The sequence below is a fragment of the Numenius arquata genome, chromosome 12 (assembly GCF_964106895.1).
Source record: "Numenius arquata chromosome 12, bNumArq3.hap1.1, whole genome shotgun sequence".
In the NCBI taxonomy this organism is placed as follows: Eukaryota; Metazoa; Chordata; class Aves; order Charadriiformes; family Scolopacidae; genus Numenius; species Numenius arquata.
Window position 1 is genome coordinate 27,742,806 of NC_133587.1, and position 14,548 is coordinate 27,757,353.

The 14,548-nt window shown below is 43.9% G+C and overlaps 1 protein-coding gene across 1 annotated transcript; it reads left to right on the plus strand.

Annotated features, from left to right (window-relative positions):
• The first annotated feature begins 2,543 nt into the window (after positions 1-2,543).
• On the plus strand, positions 2,544-12,624 carry LOC141471244 (phthioceranic/hydroxyphthioceranic acid synthase-like). Its single transcript, XM_074157666.1, is given in 7 exon segments — positions 2,544-2,576; positions 2,578-2,659; positions 4,410-4,563; positions 5,376-5,536; positions 6,289-6,492; positions 6,596-6,777; positions 7,069-12,624. Coding segments are annotated over 7 exon segments (6,372 nt in total).
• The last annotated feature ends 1,924 nt before the right edge of the window (positions 12,625-14,548 follow it).

Below are 14,548 nucleotides of genomic sequence, written 5' to 3' on the forward strand. Positions count from 1 at the left end.
CTGCCCCATGTAAAAAGACCTGGAGGTGTTGGTCAACAGCCAGCTGACTATGAGCCAGCAGGGTGCCCAGGTGGCCAAGAAGGCCAATAGCATCCTGCCTTGTATCAGAACTAGTGTGGCCAGCAGGACTAGGGAAGTGATCATGCCCCTGTACTCAGCACTGGTGAGGCTCCCCCTCAAACACCATGTCCAGTTTTGGGCCCCTCACTACACGAAAGACATTGAGATGCTGGAGCGTGTCCAGAGAAGGGCAATGAAGCTGGCGAGGGGTCTGGAGCACAAGTCTTATGAGGAGCAGCTGAGGGAACTGGGGTTGTTCAGCCTGGAGAAAAGGAGGCTGAGGGGAGACCTTATGGCTCTCTACAACCGCCTGAAAGGAGGTTGTAGCAAGGTAGGGCTCGGTCTCTTCTCCCAAGTAGCAAGTGATATGATTCCATGTTTCTATGAGAAGAGGAAAGAGCCTCAAGTTGTGTCATGGGAGGATTAGATTGGATATTAGGAAAAAAATCCTCCCTGACAGGGTTTTCAAGCATTGGGACAAGCTGCCCAAGGACATCATTGAGTCAACATCACTGCGGGTATTTCAAAGACGGGAGGACGAGGTACCTAGGGACATGGTTTATTGGCATACTTGGCAGTGCGAGGTTCATGGTTGGACTTGATGATCTTAAAGGTCTTTTCCAACATAAATGACTCTATGTCTCTAATTTATTGATTTGCTAACTGTACTAAGTTAGATAAGACAGAGATTTTAATCTTGTCCTGGTGTAAGACCTGATCTCATCAGAATTCACTACTTCAGGGAAGTACTTTTGAATTTTATTAGGGTCACTGACTTATCACATGACTCATTTGTTTTCTGCTCTTTGAAAGGGGTTAATGTTTTCGTCATGTTTTAGCATGCGTATTTGAGTAAGAAACCTCACGGAATCCTATATAAACAACTTCCAAACACTCAGCCTATTAGTACACCCCACTGGGATGGTATAAGGTAAGAGTTACATAGCTCACCAGATAACTCTATAGAAGCCAAAGATGTGTTTTATGTTATAATTGGAAGATCGTTATATTTCTATCATATGCTATTTAAGTGCTAACTTAGGAACAATGCTTAAAAGTACCTTTGTGATAAGAGTATCTATGCTGGGCTTTGCAGTTTTAGGATATCAAGAAATTAAAACATGAAATAGAAAGAAAACATAGAAATCATAGACAACTTTGAAAGAACTGAAAGAAATCAATTTTTATAGCATTTTTGAATTTATATTATTGGTAAAATAGACTTTATTCCTAGAAAGCCAGATTCTGGTCTCCTTATTTTTGCTGGTCTGCCTATTTTTTAACTTTCTCTATCTTAGTTAATGGAACCGCGAAGTAAATTTTTCAACGTGTGAATCTGAGCAGTCGTTTTTAGTTTCACGTTTCAAAGCAAACCTCCAAGAAATGGTAACTATGAATGATGTGTGGGGCTGCAAAACAGCCTCATCTCTGCTTAACTGCCATCAGTCAATAACTGAGAAGGGCTCTTTGGGACCTGCTGTGATATCACTGAGATGAGAATCTGTCACCAGTGCCAAGAATCCCCAAAACCCCTTTCAACATGAATCTTCTCCTCTGTGGGTTGAAGCAAGTCCAGGAGGACTGGAGGGTTCTGAGGTGGGCATCCTAGTGGGTTTCAACTAATTGAATTGAACTGGTTTTTGTCTCACCAGTTCCCTTCCTAGAATTAAAGAGAAAAAAATCAGCTTTAAATTCTGTACTGAGGTATTTAATTTCATCCCAAACAATTACTTGTTCTGCGATCTGATTTGTTGAAAAAATGAAGTTGGTTTTTTTCTGAGTTGCTTCACAACAAAAAACTTTCCCTGTGAAGCTCCAATGAGGTGAATGGCCAGTTATTTGTATGGCTGTAGTGGGGCTGTCTGGAGACTGCACGCTGTCAGGAAGACAGAGATCTTGTAGCTTTTTGGTGGCTTTGAGCGCGGTGTGTGAGGGTTAACCTCTGATTTAGACAAAAGCTAAGCAGCCTTGGGATCCAGCAAAGCAGAGCTTTGAATAAGGTTTTTCTTTCCAGGCACTTCCCCAGCCTGTGAAAGACACTTCTTTTGTTCCTTCAGTTACTTGATTGTCTGTTGCCTGTTTACAGGTAATTTGCAAACTCTGTTTGGGAGGTCTGCTTTATGGATAGAGAAGACAGAGCTGAAAGTGTGCCTTGGTCAATGCACAATTCACTTCTGTACAGGAGAAGCAAAGCAGGACTGATCTTGGGAGAGGCTCAAGCGCAGATCAGCTGGTGGCAGGAGTAGCAGAGGTTAACAGAAAAAAATGGAAGTGTCTGTGAATGAGGGAGTCTGGGGAATTAGTCGGAGATTTTCCTCTAAAGTAGAGGCGAAAAGAAAAATAGCACACAGCTCTGGTCACCTGTGAGGAGTGTCATTTCTCATCCCAACCAGAAGTAGATCATTCAAGATTAATCAAGCTCTGAACAAGTATATGCGTTTGTGGGAAGTTCACCTTTTAACCTAATATTTATTTAATGCTAAATGCGTAATTGTTTGAGCTGGCTGACACTTCTACCTGTATTGTACAGCCCAGGAGATGGAGATGGAGACTGCGGATGAAATTGCTATTGTGGGAATAGGATGCAACTTTCCTGGAGGTAAGTTTTGGGTAAAAGCAAAGCAGGCTGCCCAGTGGTCATTGATTTATTATCATTTATTAATGTTGAAATGGAGGAAAACAACATGTTCCTCCCTTACTTTTGTGGATTTCATTGCTTTGCTATTTGTAGGATCTTTTTAAAAGGTCACGCTGTGGTGGAAACAAATTGTTTCAAATTTGTCCTCTGATGGAGAGACCTGCAGTGCTGTCTGTGAGCAGGGCATTGAGCTGCACACGTGAAACTGATCTACGTGAAGTGGATGGGTGTGGGATGATCTGAGCTGTCTGCACGTGCACTGGCTGGATGGCTGTGCGCTGTTGCAGGACTATGCGTCCATGGGGACAGGACAGATCGAGGGCTGACAATATCACCAGCTCTGCCTGTTTTATGAGTAGGCTGGCTCTCCCTAAAAGAAAGCTTCCTCCTTTATATTAGAGTATTCACTTGGAAAGGTGTGAGAAGAGAGCAGAGCTAGATAAGCACAGCTCTGTCTCTAGTCAGGTTGTGCCTCTTACAAATACAAACCTAAATACTGCCTCTTGTACAAGATGGGAAGCTGAATTCAGATAAGGACTGACATTACCTACTGTAATAAAAGACGGTAGCCTGTATTACAGGAGTCTCATATTCACAATCTTAGATACACTCAGGCCCTATGACAGTGACAGATGACTTTTTATTCTGAGGTTAGATGCTTGACTGAGATTAGATGGGTGGAGAAGTTCAGATCGCTGTGAGAGATTTCTAGGTTCTGGCTGCTGCTGTGGAACTCTCCGTGCTCTTTACATTAGATAGATCCAGATTTTAAAAATCCAGAAATAACCTAGGGAGTGGAATACAGTTCTGTCCTTGCAAGCTGAAGTTCAACCCTAAAGGGATTCTTGGGCCTCAGCACATTTCAGTTCCTGGCTTCATTTTGTACAAGATTCAATAGGTGTATATGGTCCATCAGTAATTACATGTGTGGTTCTGAATCTAGACAAGTGCAGTAAATACACAGCAGCGGTCTCTGGCCTAACCATTAAGTACTAGTTTAGCAAGGGACTGTTTCCAGAGTGAGTGGGGCTGCTGCTGCTTGGGTGAAGTGGAAGCTGGGAGGAGGAGAGAGGTGGGCCACTGTGTGGATGCCATGCTCATTGCTTTCAGGGCTAAGAAGAGGACCTAGACACGTCAGTGCCTGGAGCTGAATCTCTGGATCTCAACCAGGGAGGACAGGGTTCCTCAGAATCCAGTAGTGAGGTCTTTGGCACTGTCAGCATTGAATATGCACAACACATACTTTTATGTTTGATTTAGGTGCCTTCTAGTGTTAGGGAGACAGGATAACGCCTCTGGCATTTTCCTGGTATTTGTAGACTCAGTCTGTCTTCAAAGAGCTAATGTCCAGAGATGACCTTTTGCTGGCAGTGGAGCTGCCTGAGAGTGGTGCTGCACAGATACAGAAAGACCTCATCGTACCCGTGTGGTCATTAAGGACATGATGCACGTATATAGTAGATGCAGTGACACGGTAGGGAAATGGGGACAGCAGAAAGTTAAGGATTTTGTGGGGTTCCTTTGCTTTTAGGCAAGCAGTGAAGGGGTCTGTCATGCCGTTCCGTTTTCCTCTCACCAAAGAATGACCATTTCTTTCTCTGGTGATTCTACTTGAGCAACCTAGATGTATTCGTGGGAGTTCCTTGTAACTGAGTGTGCATGGGGAGGGGGAGCACATAATTTAATCTACTTCAAAACGTTTGTACAACAGGTGATGGAATTGACAATTTCTGGAAAGTCCTGGAGGAAGGCATAAACTGCACAGTAGATATCCCTCCTGAGAGATTCGATGCCGAAGAGTGGTATGATCCAGATGATAACAAGCCAGGAAAAATATGTACAACGCGAGCTGCTCTTCTCAAAGAGTGAGTCTGTTACTATGGGGTGCCACTGATTTTTCTGGCATTTAGACTAACGCCTCCAGCCTTTCAGAGGGTGCAAGGCACAGGGAGAGCTTGTAAATGGGACCTGGGAACCGGTTTTCTTCTATCTCACATGATGAACATGCGGTTGTCAAACTGCAGGAATTTGTCGTGTGTGACACCGATGAGCAAATAATGTTAGATACTGAATTCCCCACTGAAATCAAGAAAGGATAGAAGGCCAATACAAATCTGATCTTGGGATACAAGATTAAGCCTGGGATTGGTTCTTTGTAAGCGTGGGCCTACTTTCGAGACTTTTTAAAGATAAACACACACATACACATATGAAATATTTTGACTTTATTACTAGAGAAGTATGGGTATCTCTTGGAAACATCTGAGATGATCCTCTACTTACTGGTTTTAAATAGTAAAGCATCTGTCTGTATTGTCTTAAGTAATTTAGAAGACAATATGTTTAAAACTTGTTGGCTAATATCACCTTACAGCAGAGGGAGCCTCATTCTGTAAATTTTCATAATCTGAGGAGTCCTGTTGGTACTAGTGGGATAACCACGTGAATAAAAATTTCTAGGAGTGGGCTCGTAACTCTGAAATGCAGAATTGTTGATCAAAATACATATTTGTGGTGGGACATAAAACATCTTTGGCCTATGAACATTTTCTTCTGAATTTCCTAAATGGGAACTGTGGCCTAAACAGCAGTTACTGCTTTGCTTTCCATGAAATTGCAAAAAATGTGTACTTTGAGTCTTGAAGTATTGTACCATTTTCTGGTCTGTGTATTTTAGATTTAATTCATTTGACAACCACCTGTTTGGGATTAATGATATGGAAGCTGAACGCATGGATCCGCAACAGAAGTTATTGATGGAATGCACATACAAAGCACTGGAGGATGCAGGAGTCCCCGTAGAAGCTATCAGTGGCACCAAAACAGGTGTTTTTATTGGTAAGGTGAAAATTTCATGGTAAAGAAAGTATGTTTGAACTTCGCAAAAATTGGAGCACCCCTTCATAAACTTTACATCCATATCTAGCACTGGAGATCTAAGGCTACTGTGCCATGACACTACTGGTTATTTTTGGTATGGATTAGTAGGCTGCTCTAGAAGTTCATGATACAATTCACGTATCTAATTTAGGTGCTCCTCTTAGTGTCTTCCGGCACTGAAGCCAAATCAGGAGACACTTAAACTGGTGAAAGGGCTGGAAGGCATGTCCTATGAGGAGGTCAAAGGATTCTGGGTCTGCCTAGTTTGGAGAAGAGGAGACTGAGGGGCAGACTGCCCTCTACAGCTTCCTGAGGAGGGGAAGTGGAGAGGGAGGTGCTGAGCTTTTCTCCCTGGTATCCTGTGACAAGGTGTATGGAAATGGTTCAAAGCTGTGTTCAGACTTGGTGTTAGGAAGCATTTATTTATAGAGAGAGTGATCAAACACTGGAACAGGCTCCCATGAGGGAGGCCCCAAGCCTGTCAGTGTGTAAGAGGCATTTGGACAATGCCCTTAAGAACAGGCTTTAACTTTTGGTGAGCCCTGAATTGGTCAGGCAGTTGGACAAGAGGATCATTGTAGCTCCCTTCCAACTGAACTATTCTGTTCTGTTCTATTAAAATAGAAACCCAAAACATGCCATCAGGTTTAAAGCTGTACATGCCTTTTGTTTGCTTGGGTTAATGTGACACGTGTTTGATATTTTTGCAGGTCTTATGAATCGAGACTATGAAATTGTAACAAGCAAATCAGTGAATGAAATAAATCATTACGATGGTACTGGAGCAGCAATGAGCATTGCTGCTAACAGGGTCTCATTTACATTTAATCTGACTGGACCATCACTGACGATTGACACTGCGTGTTCATCTTTTCTTTTTGCTCTGCACTACGCCTTGCAAGCAATTAAATCAGGTAATGGGACTGAAGAGAAGCTGGACAATGAAATGAGGATTGCTACTGTTTCTGTCTATCATTTTGGACATCTCAACATGAGTATGTTTCCATTTTACTCCAGGAGATTGTGAGGCAGCAATCTGTGGTGGAGTGAACTGCATAATAGAACCCAGCACCTTTGTATCTCTCAGTAAAGCAAGAATGATCTCTCCCGAGGGAATGAGCAAACCCTTCTCCAAAAAGGCAGACGGCTATGGAAGAGGAGAAGGCTGTGGGGTTGTTTTCCTCAAGCCACTGAGAAAGGTAAGACTGCTTGTGAAGCAGACTAAAGTAAGACTGGTTGTTTTCCTGAATTTTGTATCTCCAGTTCTCGTAATTACTCCAGAAAAGATTTTCCAATTCAAGCTTAAGATCAGTGAAGCACTTATTAAGCATTAGGCATTTATGCACTTCCCCTACAGTGGGGAAGGGATCACACATTTAAAAGTTAGTATTATACTCGGTCTGTTCTTCGTTTTGTTGTTTTGTTGTGTTTTTTGCTATGCAGAGAAAGCATGAGATTATTAAAGATAATTTTGCCTTTTTATGAAACAGGCAAAGGAAGACTACAGCAAAATTTGGGGTGTTATAAACATCAGTGCAGTAAATCAGAACGGTAGGTCCATTACTCCGATCACAAGACCGTCCCGAATAGAGCAAGAGAAGTTACTGCGCAGCATTTATGAAACTCGTGTTGATCCCTCAGTTGTGCAGTACATTGAAGCACACGGCACAGGAACTGCCGCTGGAGATCCTACTGAAGCTGAAAGCCTAAGTAGTGTCATTTGTAAAAACAGGTCTTCACGAGTTTCCATTTTGAAAGTGGGCTCAGTGAAAGGAAATATTGGCCACACTGAATCAGCTGCTGGAGCAGCAGGGTTAATCAAAGTGCTTCTCATGATGCACCATGGAAAGATTGTTCCCTCCTTGCATTACTCAAAGGAGATGAGCAGCATCGACACAGAGAAATTAAACCTTGCAATTCCCACAACTGTAGAGCCCTGGGAAGAATCCAGTGAGTATGGAAGAGTAGCTGGCATCAACTGCTTTGGATTTGGAGGAACCAATGCTCACGTTGTAGTCAGGCAGATGAAGCAGGTAGAGCCTCTTCCTGCCTTTAAGAGGCCCCTTGAATTAGTTCTGCTGTCGGCAGCCTCAAGTAAGTCCCTTCAGATGACAATGGCCGACACAGCCGACCAGCTGAGCACAAGAAACTCTGTAACTCTCCCAAGCCTGGCCTATACGTCTGCCTGCAGAAGAAGCCACGCCAACTATAGGTACCGGAAAGCATTTGTCACAAATTCTCTCCAACACTTGCAGCAAGAGGTTATGTCAGCAGCGAGCGCTGAACTTGCCACGTCAAAGGTGGAACCAGAGCTGGTGTTTGTGTTCTGTGGCAACGGCGTAACGCTGAAGGAGTTCAGTGAGGTACTGCTGAGCTCAGAGCCGGTGTTCAGAGAGAAGTGTAAGGAAATAGAAGCACTTTTTCAGAAACACGCTCCCATCAGCCTCCTGCCAGCAAGAGGTCATAGCCCAAAGGATTTGTTGAATCCAGAGCTTTCCCAGCCCTTGCTTTTTACCCTGCAGGTTGCCACAGCTTCCCTTCTGAAACACTGGGGCATTAAACCAGTCACTGCTGTTGGCCACTCGGTAGGGGAAGTTGCTGCTGCGCATTTTGCTGGGTACCTTTCCCTGGCAGATGCGGTCAAAGTGATTTATCACCGGAGCCGGCTGCAGGCAAAGCCTACCGGAGGCAGAATGTTGGTGGTTGGAAACATCCCTGTTCAAGAGATTGCTGAATGTCTGCGTCGCTACTCAGGAAAGGTGTGCATTGCAGCCTTCAACAGCCCAGTGTCCTGCACCTTGTCTGGGAATTCAGACTCTGTGGATGCTGCCCAGAGAGATTTAGCTCAAACCTTCAGCCAGAGAAACATCTTCCTTCACGTTTTAAATGTCCCAGCTGCGTACCACAGCCCCAGCATGGATATGATACTTGGGGAGTTGGAAGAGAGCATAAAACCTTTAGAAAAACAAAAAGGGGAAATTGAAGTGATTTCAACGCTGACTGGGGCGGCTGCTTCTGAAAATGACTTTGCTGAGGGTAATTTCTGGGCCCGGCATATTCGTGAGCCTGTTGCTTTCACTCAAGCCATCAAAACTGCAGCTAGAGACAGGGAAAACGTGGTGTTTGTGGAAATAAGTCCTCACCGAGCATTGCAGCGAAGCATAAAGGAAACTCTAGGAGAAGGCACAAAGGTGTTCTCTTCTTTGCAAACTGATGCAGAGTATCAGACACTCTTCACCCTGGTAGGAAATCTGTTTGAACTGGGATATAATCCCAACTGGCAGCGTTTTTATAATGGGTATCAAAGCATTCCAGTGGCCATTCCGCGGTATCAATTTGATCGCAAAAAACTCATGGCCCGTCTGGATATCCATCAACAAGCAAATCAAAGAGATGTCAGCTCCAGTCATCCTTTGATTTATGGCATAAACAGTGACAACATGGAGTTTGGTTGCCTGCTGTCTCAGGACACGACATCGTACTTATATGAGCACAAGAACAATGGTGTGGCTTTAGTCCCTGGTGCTTTTTATGTGGAACTTGGTCTGGCTTCTGTGATGAACAGCTCAAGACCTCGAGTGCCTCTGAGTAATTGCCAGATGAGTATCAGTTTTTCTGCACCATGTGTTCTCACACAGAGTTCCCAAGTCTTGAGTATCAAACTGAGTCCACAAAAAGCAGTGACAGCCTTCGAGATACTCTCTTCCTCCAATGCAGTTTATGCTGCAGGCCACATTGCAAAAGGGCCTGAAGCTGCGGTGGAAGAAAGCACCATCTGCTTCGAAGACATCTATCGCAGATGCAAGTCAGTGGTTAGCAGAGAGGAGGTTTATGAAGCACTGTCTCAGATTGGCTTTCAGTATGGTTCCATATTCAGGCAGGTCAGTGATGTGCATTATTGCCAGGAACTAAAGGAAGCTATTACAACCATAAAGGTGAACAAGGAGACTGTCAGAGAGATGCACCAGTACTGCATCCACCCCGTGCTGCTCGACTGTTTTCTGCAGATGACCGCTGTCATGACCTCAAGGACGTTCCAGTCCAGAGCAGGCTTTCCTTCAGGGATAGGCAGCCTGGTGGTGCTCCGACCGCTGGAGGAAGAAATGATGATATATATGAGAACAAGCAAATCCATTGGGAATTGCCTAGAGGTCTGTGGGTGCTTTATGGACAAACACGGCTCTGTTTTGGCTGAACTCAAGCGTGTTGCCATCACTTTCATGAAGCAAGCATCTTCCAGAGACAATGAGTTCATGTTTGAAAACAAGTGGAAAGAAGTCTCTGTCTCACAGATGACTGGATATCTGGGAACTATTCCCAGAGTCCTAGTGCTTGCTGACAAATTTGGGATAGCTGAGCAGCTCAAAAAATACTTGCATCCTGATTCGAGATACGTTATGTATGAAGACTGGGAAGCCCTTTTGGAAGGGGGCGCACAGAATAAAATGAGAGCAGAGGTTAAGGATTATGATGAAGTTCTGTTCCTGTGGGGAATTCAGAAGTTGAATGAAGACTTCCCAAGGAAGGTGGTGGACCAATTGGCAAAGTGTTGTGAAGCCTATCGCCAAGTTATTGTGGCATTAAGAGAGAAAATGTCCCGCTGTTCAGTCAGAGTTATCACCTACAGAACAACAGAAAGAGATGTAGACCATATTAACTGCGGGTTTGCGTTGCATGGCATGACCAGAACTTGTGCCGCTGAAGTTCCAGAAATCACATTTCAGATTATTGACCTCATCTCTTCCAGTTCCCTGGACGTCTCAGCGCTAGCAGATGTTCTTGTGAAACACAAAAGTGTGGACTATCCAGAAGTTCGCATCAGCCAAGGAAGAACTTATGTGGCTGAAATCAGACGCACGCCTTTTGTAGATGCAGATTATGGCCAACCTGTAAAATCTCTCCAGAAGTCAGGAAAATTCACTTTGTACACTTCTGATCCGTACGCAGCAAAAGACTTGTCTGCTGAATTATCCACCAGCACTGCTACTCAGCTTGACAAACAGAGCGTTGAAATTCAAGTGGATAAAATATGTCTCCACTCAGAAGATTATTTTCCCATTAGTGTGTCTAGTCGTAACTTTGGTAACACGCTCTATTGGAATTCACAAGCAGTAGACAAACACAGACTTTTAGCTCTTGATTTCAGTGGCACAGTAACCGCAACAGGCAATGATGTGAAGAAAGTTAAAGTGGGAGATCACGTGGTTTCATGTTATCCAGCTGCTGCGTCATCCAGAGTTCGCATTCCAGGAACAGCTTGTTTCAATGTAAAGAAGTTCCCATGCTTTCAGAGCGTCCCCTGTATGTCATACTTTGTCCTTGCATGGGAAATCTTCAATCAGAAGTTACCCAAGGGGAAAAATGGCAGAACATTGGGTATTATTTCTACAGAGCCATCATCAGTTTTGTGCCATGTTCTTTCTGCAGCAGCAGAAGAGATGGGTTGGAGAACAGTTCTTGCGAGGCCTACTCCTGATAAGTTTCAGTATATAAGCTCATGCAATGCCCTTGTTGTTCTTCCTCCACTAAACAGACTGTCCCAGGAGGATCTGGCCCACATGTCCTTTCTTAAAGATGTGGTGATAGTGTGTGGCAATCGACAGTCCGAATGTATCCAGAATGTCACTGGAATTGATGATGAAAACGTCAGCTTTCATATCCTTACACTTGCCAGCATTTTCCAGAAGGCATCTCTAAAGGAATTGCAAAAGACTGTGCATGCGTGGATCAGTTCCATGGACATGAAACGGTTCAGGCGTCTGTCAGGTTCTGTTTTTCAGCAGACCGAGAACTTTGAAAGGATAAACTCTGTAACGTCTTATTTTACCTGCAAATCTGTCCCACTTGCTGTACTGAGAAGGCAGAAGGACATCACTATGCTTTCAGATATACCGTTGTATGAATCCCAGAAGTTGTTTAAGCAGAATGGTGTTTACGTAGTGGTGGGAGGTCTCACTGGACTTGGCTTTGAAACAGTGAAATTCGTTGCCGAGAATGGAGGAGGGTGTATTGCAATACTCTCCAGGAAAAGTCCAAGTAAAGAGAAGCAAGACGAGATGAAGGCTTTGGAGCAGCGGTATAAAGGGAGCAAAGTAGTGTTTGTGCAGTGTGATGTTACTTCAACCAGTGATGCAGAGAAAGCTTTCCAGTCCATTGCAAACATCTTTGCAGGGAGTCCAGTCAAAGGAGTATTTCAAAGTGCTGTTGTTTTACACGATGGCCATGTTGAAGCTCTGACCTTGGCTGACTTTCAGAAAGTGCTGAGCCCCAAAGTAGCAGGGACCCTAAATCTTCATTGGGCTACCAGAGGCCAGAAGCTTGACTACTTTGTGTGCTATTCCTCTGTAACTTCCTTTCTGGGAAATTCCACCCAGGCAAACTACGCGGCTGCAAACTCTTTCTTGGATGTCTTCTGCCTCTACAGGAGGAACTGTGGGCTTGCAGGTCAAGCCATTAACTGGGGTGCTTTGAACCTTGGCATACTGCTCAATCAAACCCATATTCAGAACGTTCTGGAATCCAAGGGCATAGACATTCTGCAAGTGGATGAAATTCACGAGTATCTCAGGAAGAGCTTACTTCTGAATAAGCCACAGCAAGCTGTCGTCAAATTAAACTTTCAGACTTTATCGACTCATGTTTTTACTCGAATTATTTCACTTAAAAGCCGCTTTGTATCACTTATGTCAGAAGAATTAAGGAATAAGCTTGAAACTTCTGAGGAAACTCAAGTCCAGGATACTGCCTTAATCAAATCTGAAGACTATATCACCTCACTGGTGAGTGACCTCACCAGGTTGAACCCAGATGAACTAACCATGAATACACCGCTTTCATCATTGGGCATGGACTCTATGTTAGCTATGACAATTCAGAACCGTGTCTTTCGAGAGAGAAAGGTGGACATACCTCTTCTGAAGCTGCTTGATCCTCACACAACTCTGTCAAATTTAGTACTAGTTTTAGAAGAATCAAGCCATGCAAATGGGAAAGTTGAGGAAAAAAAGGCTGCGGATGAAAGTGCAGAAAATGGGAGCTGGCTATAGGACTCTTCTTATTGAGGAGCTGTGTAACTTTGAAGACACCCGGATGGACCCTTTGTCGTATCTCAGAATATGTCATTGCAGACAGGGCATCTGGGGATGCCGAATGTATTCTTCTGCGTTGACCCAGAAAACCCCCCACCAGGTTCTTCTGCCATTGTTTAACTTCTTACTTTCAATACTTTTACCTTCATTTTTCAATTTTTTAAACTGGAAATAGATAGGTTAATACATATACAATTTCAACTGGTAAATTTTCATGTTCAAAGCACATTTGCATTTTTTAGGCTTTATCAAAGTCTTGATGAAAGTGATGTATTTGCACTTCCTAATGATGAATGTACATGTAAAGCAGCGTAGGTTTATCAGCGGTTTTGTCATTATTATGTTCTTAATGTATTATTCTTTTTTTGAATATTATCAAATGTGTATCAATACGGGTGACATTTTGAAAGACTTCTAGGTTTCTTCTCAAAAATTTAAGCTTAATTTTTTCCTTATGTCTGCAAAAATATTAAAAATTATTTTCTGCTGATCTTACTCAAGCTTATCTATATCTTTCTTATACTGGCGGCCCCACAACTGGACCAGGGTTCCAGATGTGGTGTTGTCCTGGGTTGAGAGACACAGGAGTAACCTTTCTTCTAATGCTGGGGAAAATTGCACTTTTAGAAGACTCTAGTGTCTGAATTGGTGAAAATATTTACTTTATAGCCAGCCAGGCTCTGTAGGATTTAAGGTTAGTGTTTTCAAGCCTTGCCAGGGGCAGGGATAAGGAGGAGCAAGGCCTGGGCATTTGACCCAGGCTGGCCAACAGGATTATTTCATACCGCGAACGTCAGATTCAATATAAATTAGAAAGGTTTGCTGCATAGCGGGCTCTCTCCCTGATGGTGGCCGTGCAGACAACTCCTTGCCCTGGTGCCGAAACCCTGAGGCCTTCCCTTCCTCCTGAAGCCATTGCGCTCCCAGTGTCCGACATTTGCTGTCCCCTGCTGGGAGTGCACAGCTTCCTACTGATAGAATTGGCTGAGTATAATTCCTGTATATCTTACATCAGTATCGGGATTAATACTGGTTCTTTAGTATTAGTGTTAATTTTTAGTCTTAGTTTATTAAATCTATTTATATTTCAACCCTTGTGTTTCTCTGTGTTCCTCGATTCCCCTTTCCGAGTGGGGAGGGGTCATCGGGTGATAGAATAATTGTCTAATGACAATAGATTGTTATGGGTTCTCTCAAACCATGACAGGTGTAATGAGTAAAGTGTGGTGAACTGGTGATGTAATTACACCACCATTGTGATATAATGAATAAAGGTGAAGAATCACTTGGCTCCATCTGCAGGCTATGCTCGTGTCGATACAGCCCAGTCGGCTGTTAACCTTCATTGCCGCCAGTGTGTGACTCAGGCTTAGTCCACTGCCCATCAGGACCCCCAGCCAGTCAGTCCCCAGCTCATAAGGTTGTGGGGCTTAGTGTGTCTCACAGCCCTCCCCTTCAATGTGCCAAATGCTCTCACCTAACTTGGTGTCCTCCATCAACTTGCTTAGGGTGGATTCTGTCCCGTTGCCTAGGCTGCTACCAAAGAGCCTGTGGGATGCTGCTAGTAACTCGCTGCCAGGTGGACTTTGCACTGCTGATGTCATCACCCTTTGAGCCTAACGGGCCAGTAAATACACCACCCAGCTTATAGTCCTCTTTTTCAATCTATCTCACATCAATTTGGCTGCAAAAATGCATTAGGAGACTGTGCTGAAAACCTTGATGGAGTCAAGGTGAATAACATTCTCTCTCCTCATCCACAGAGCCTGTCTTTTCATTCTTCAAGGTAATCAGGCTGGTCAGGCACCATCTGCCTTGGGAAAATCCATGCTGATTGTTCCCAACCACTTCTTCATTCATGTTCCTTACAGCCTGAATCATT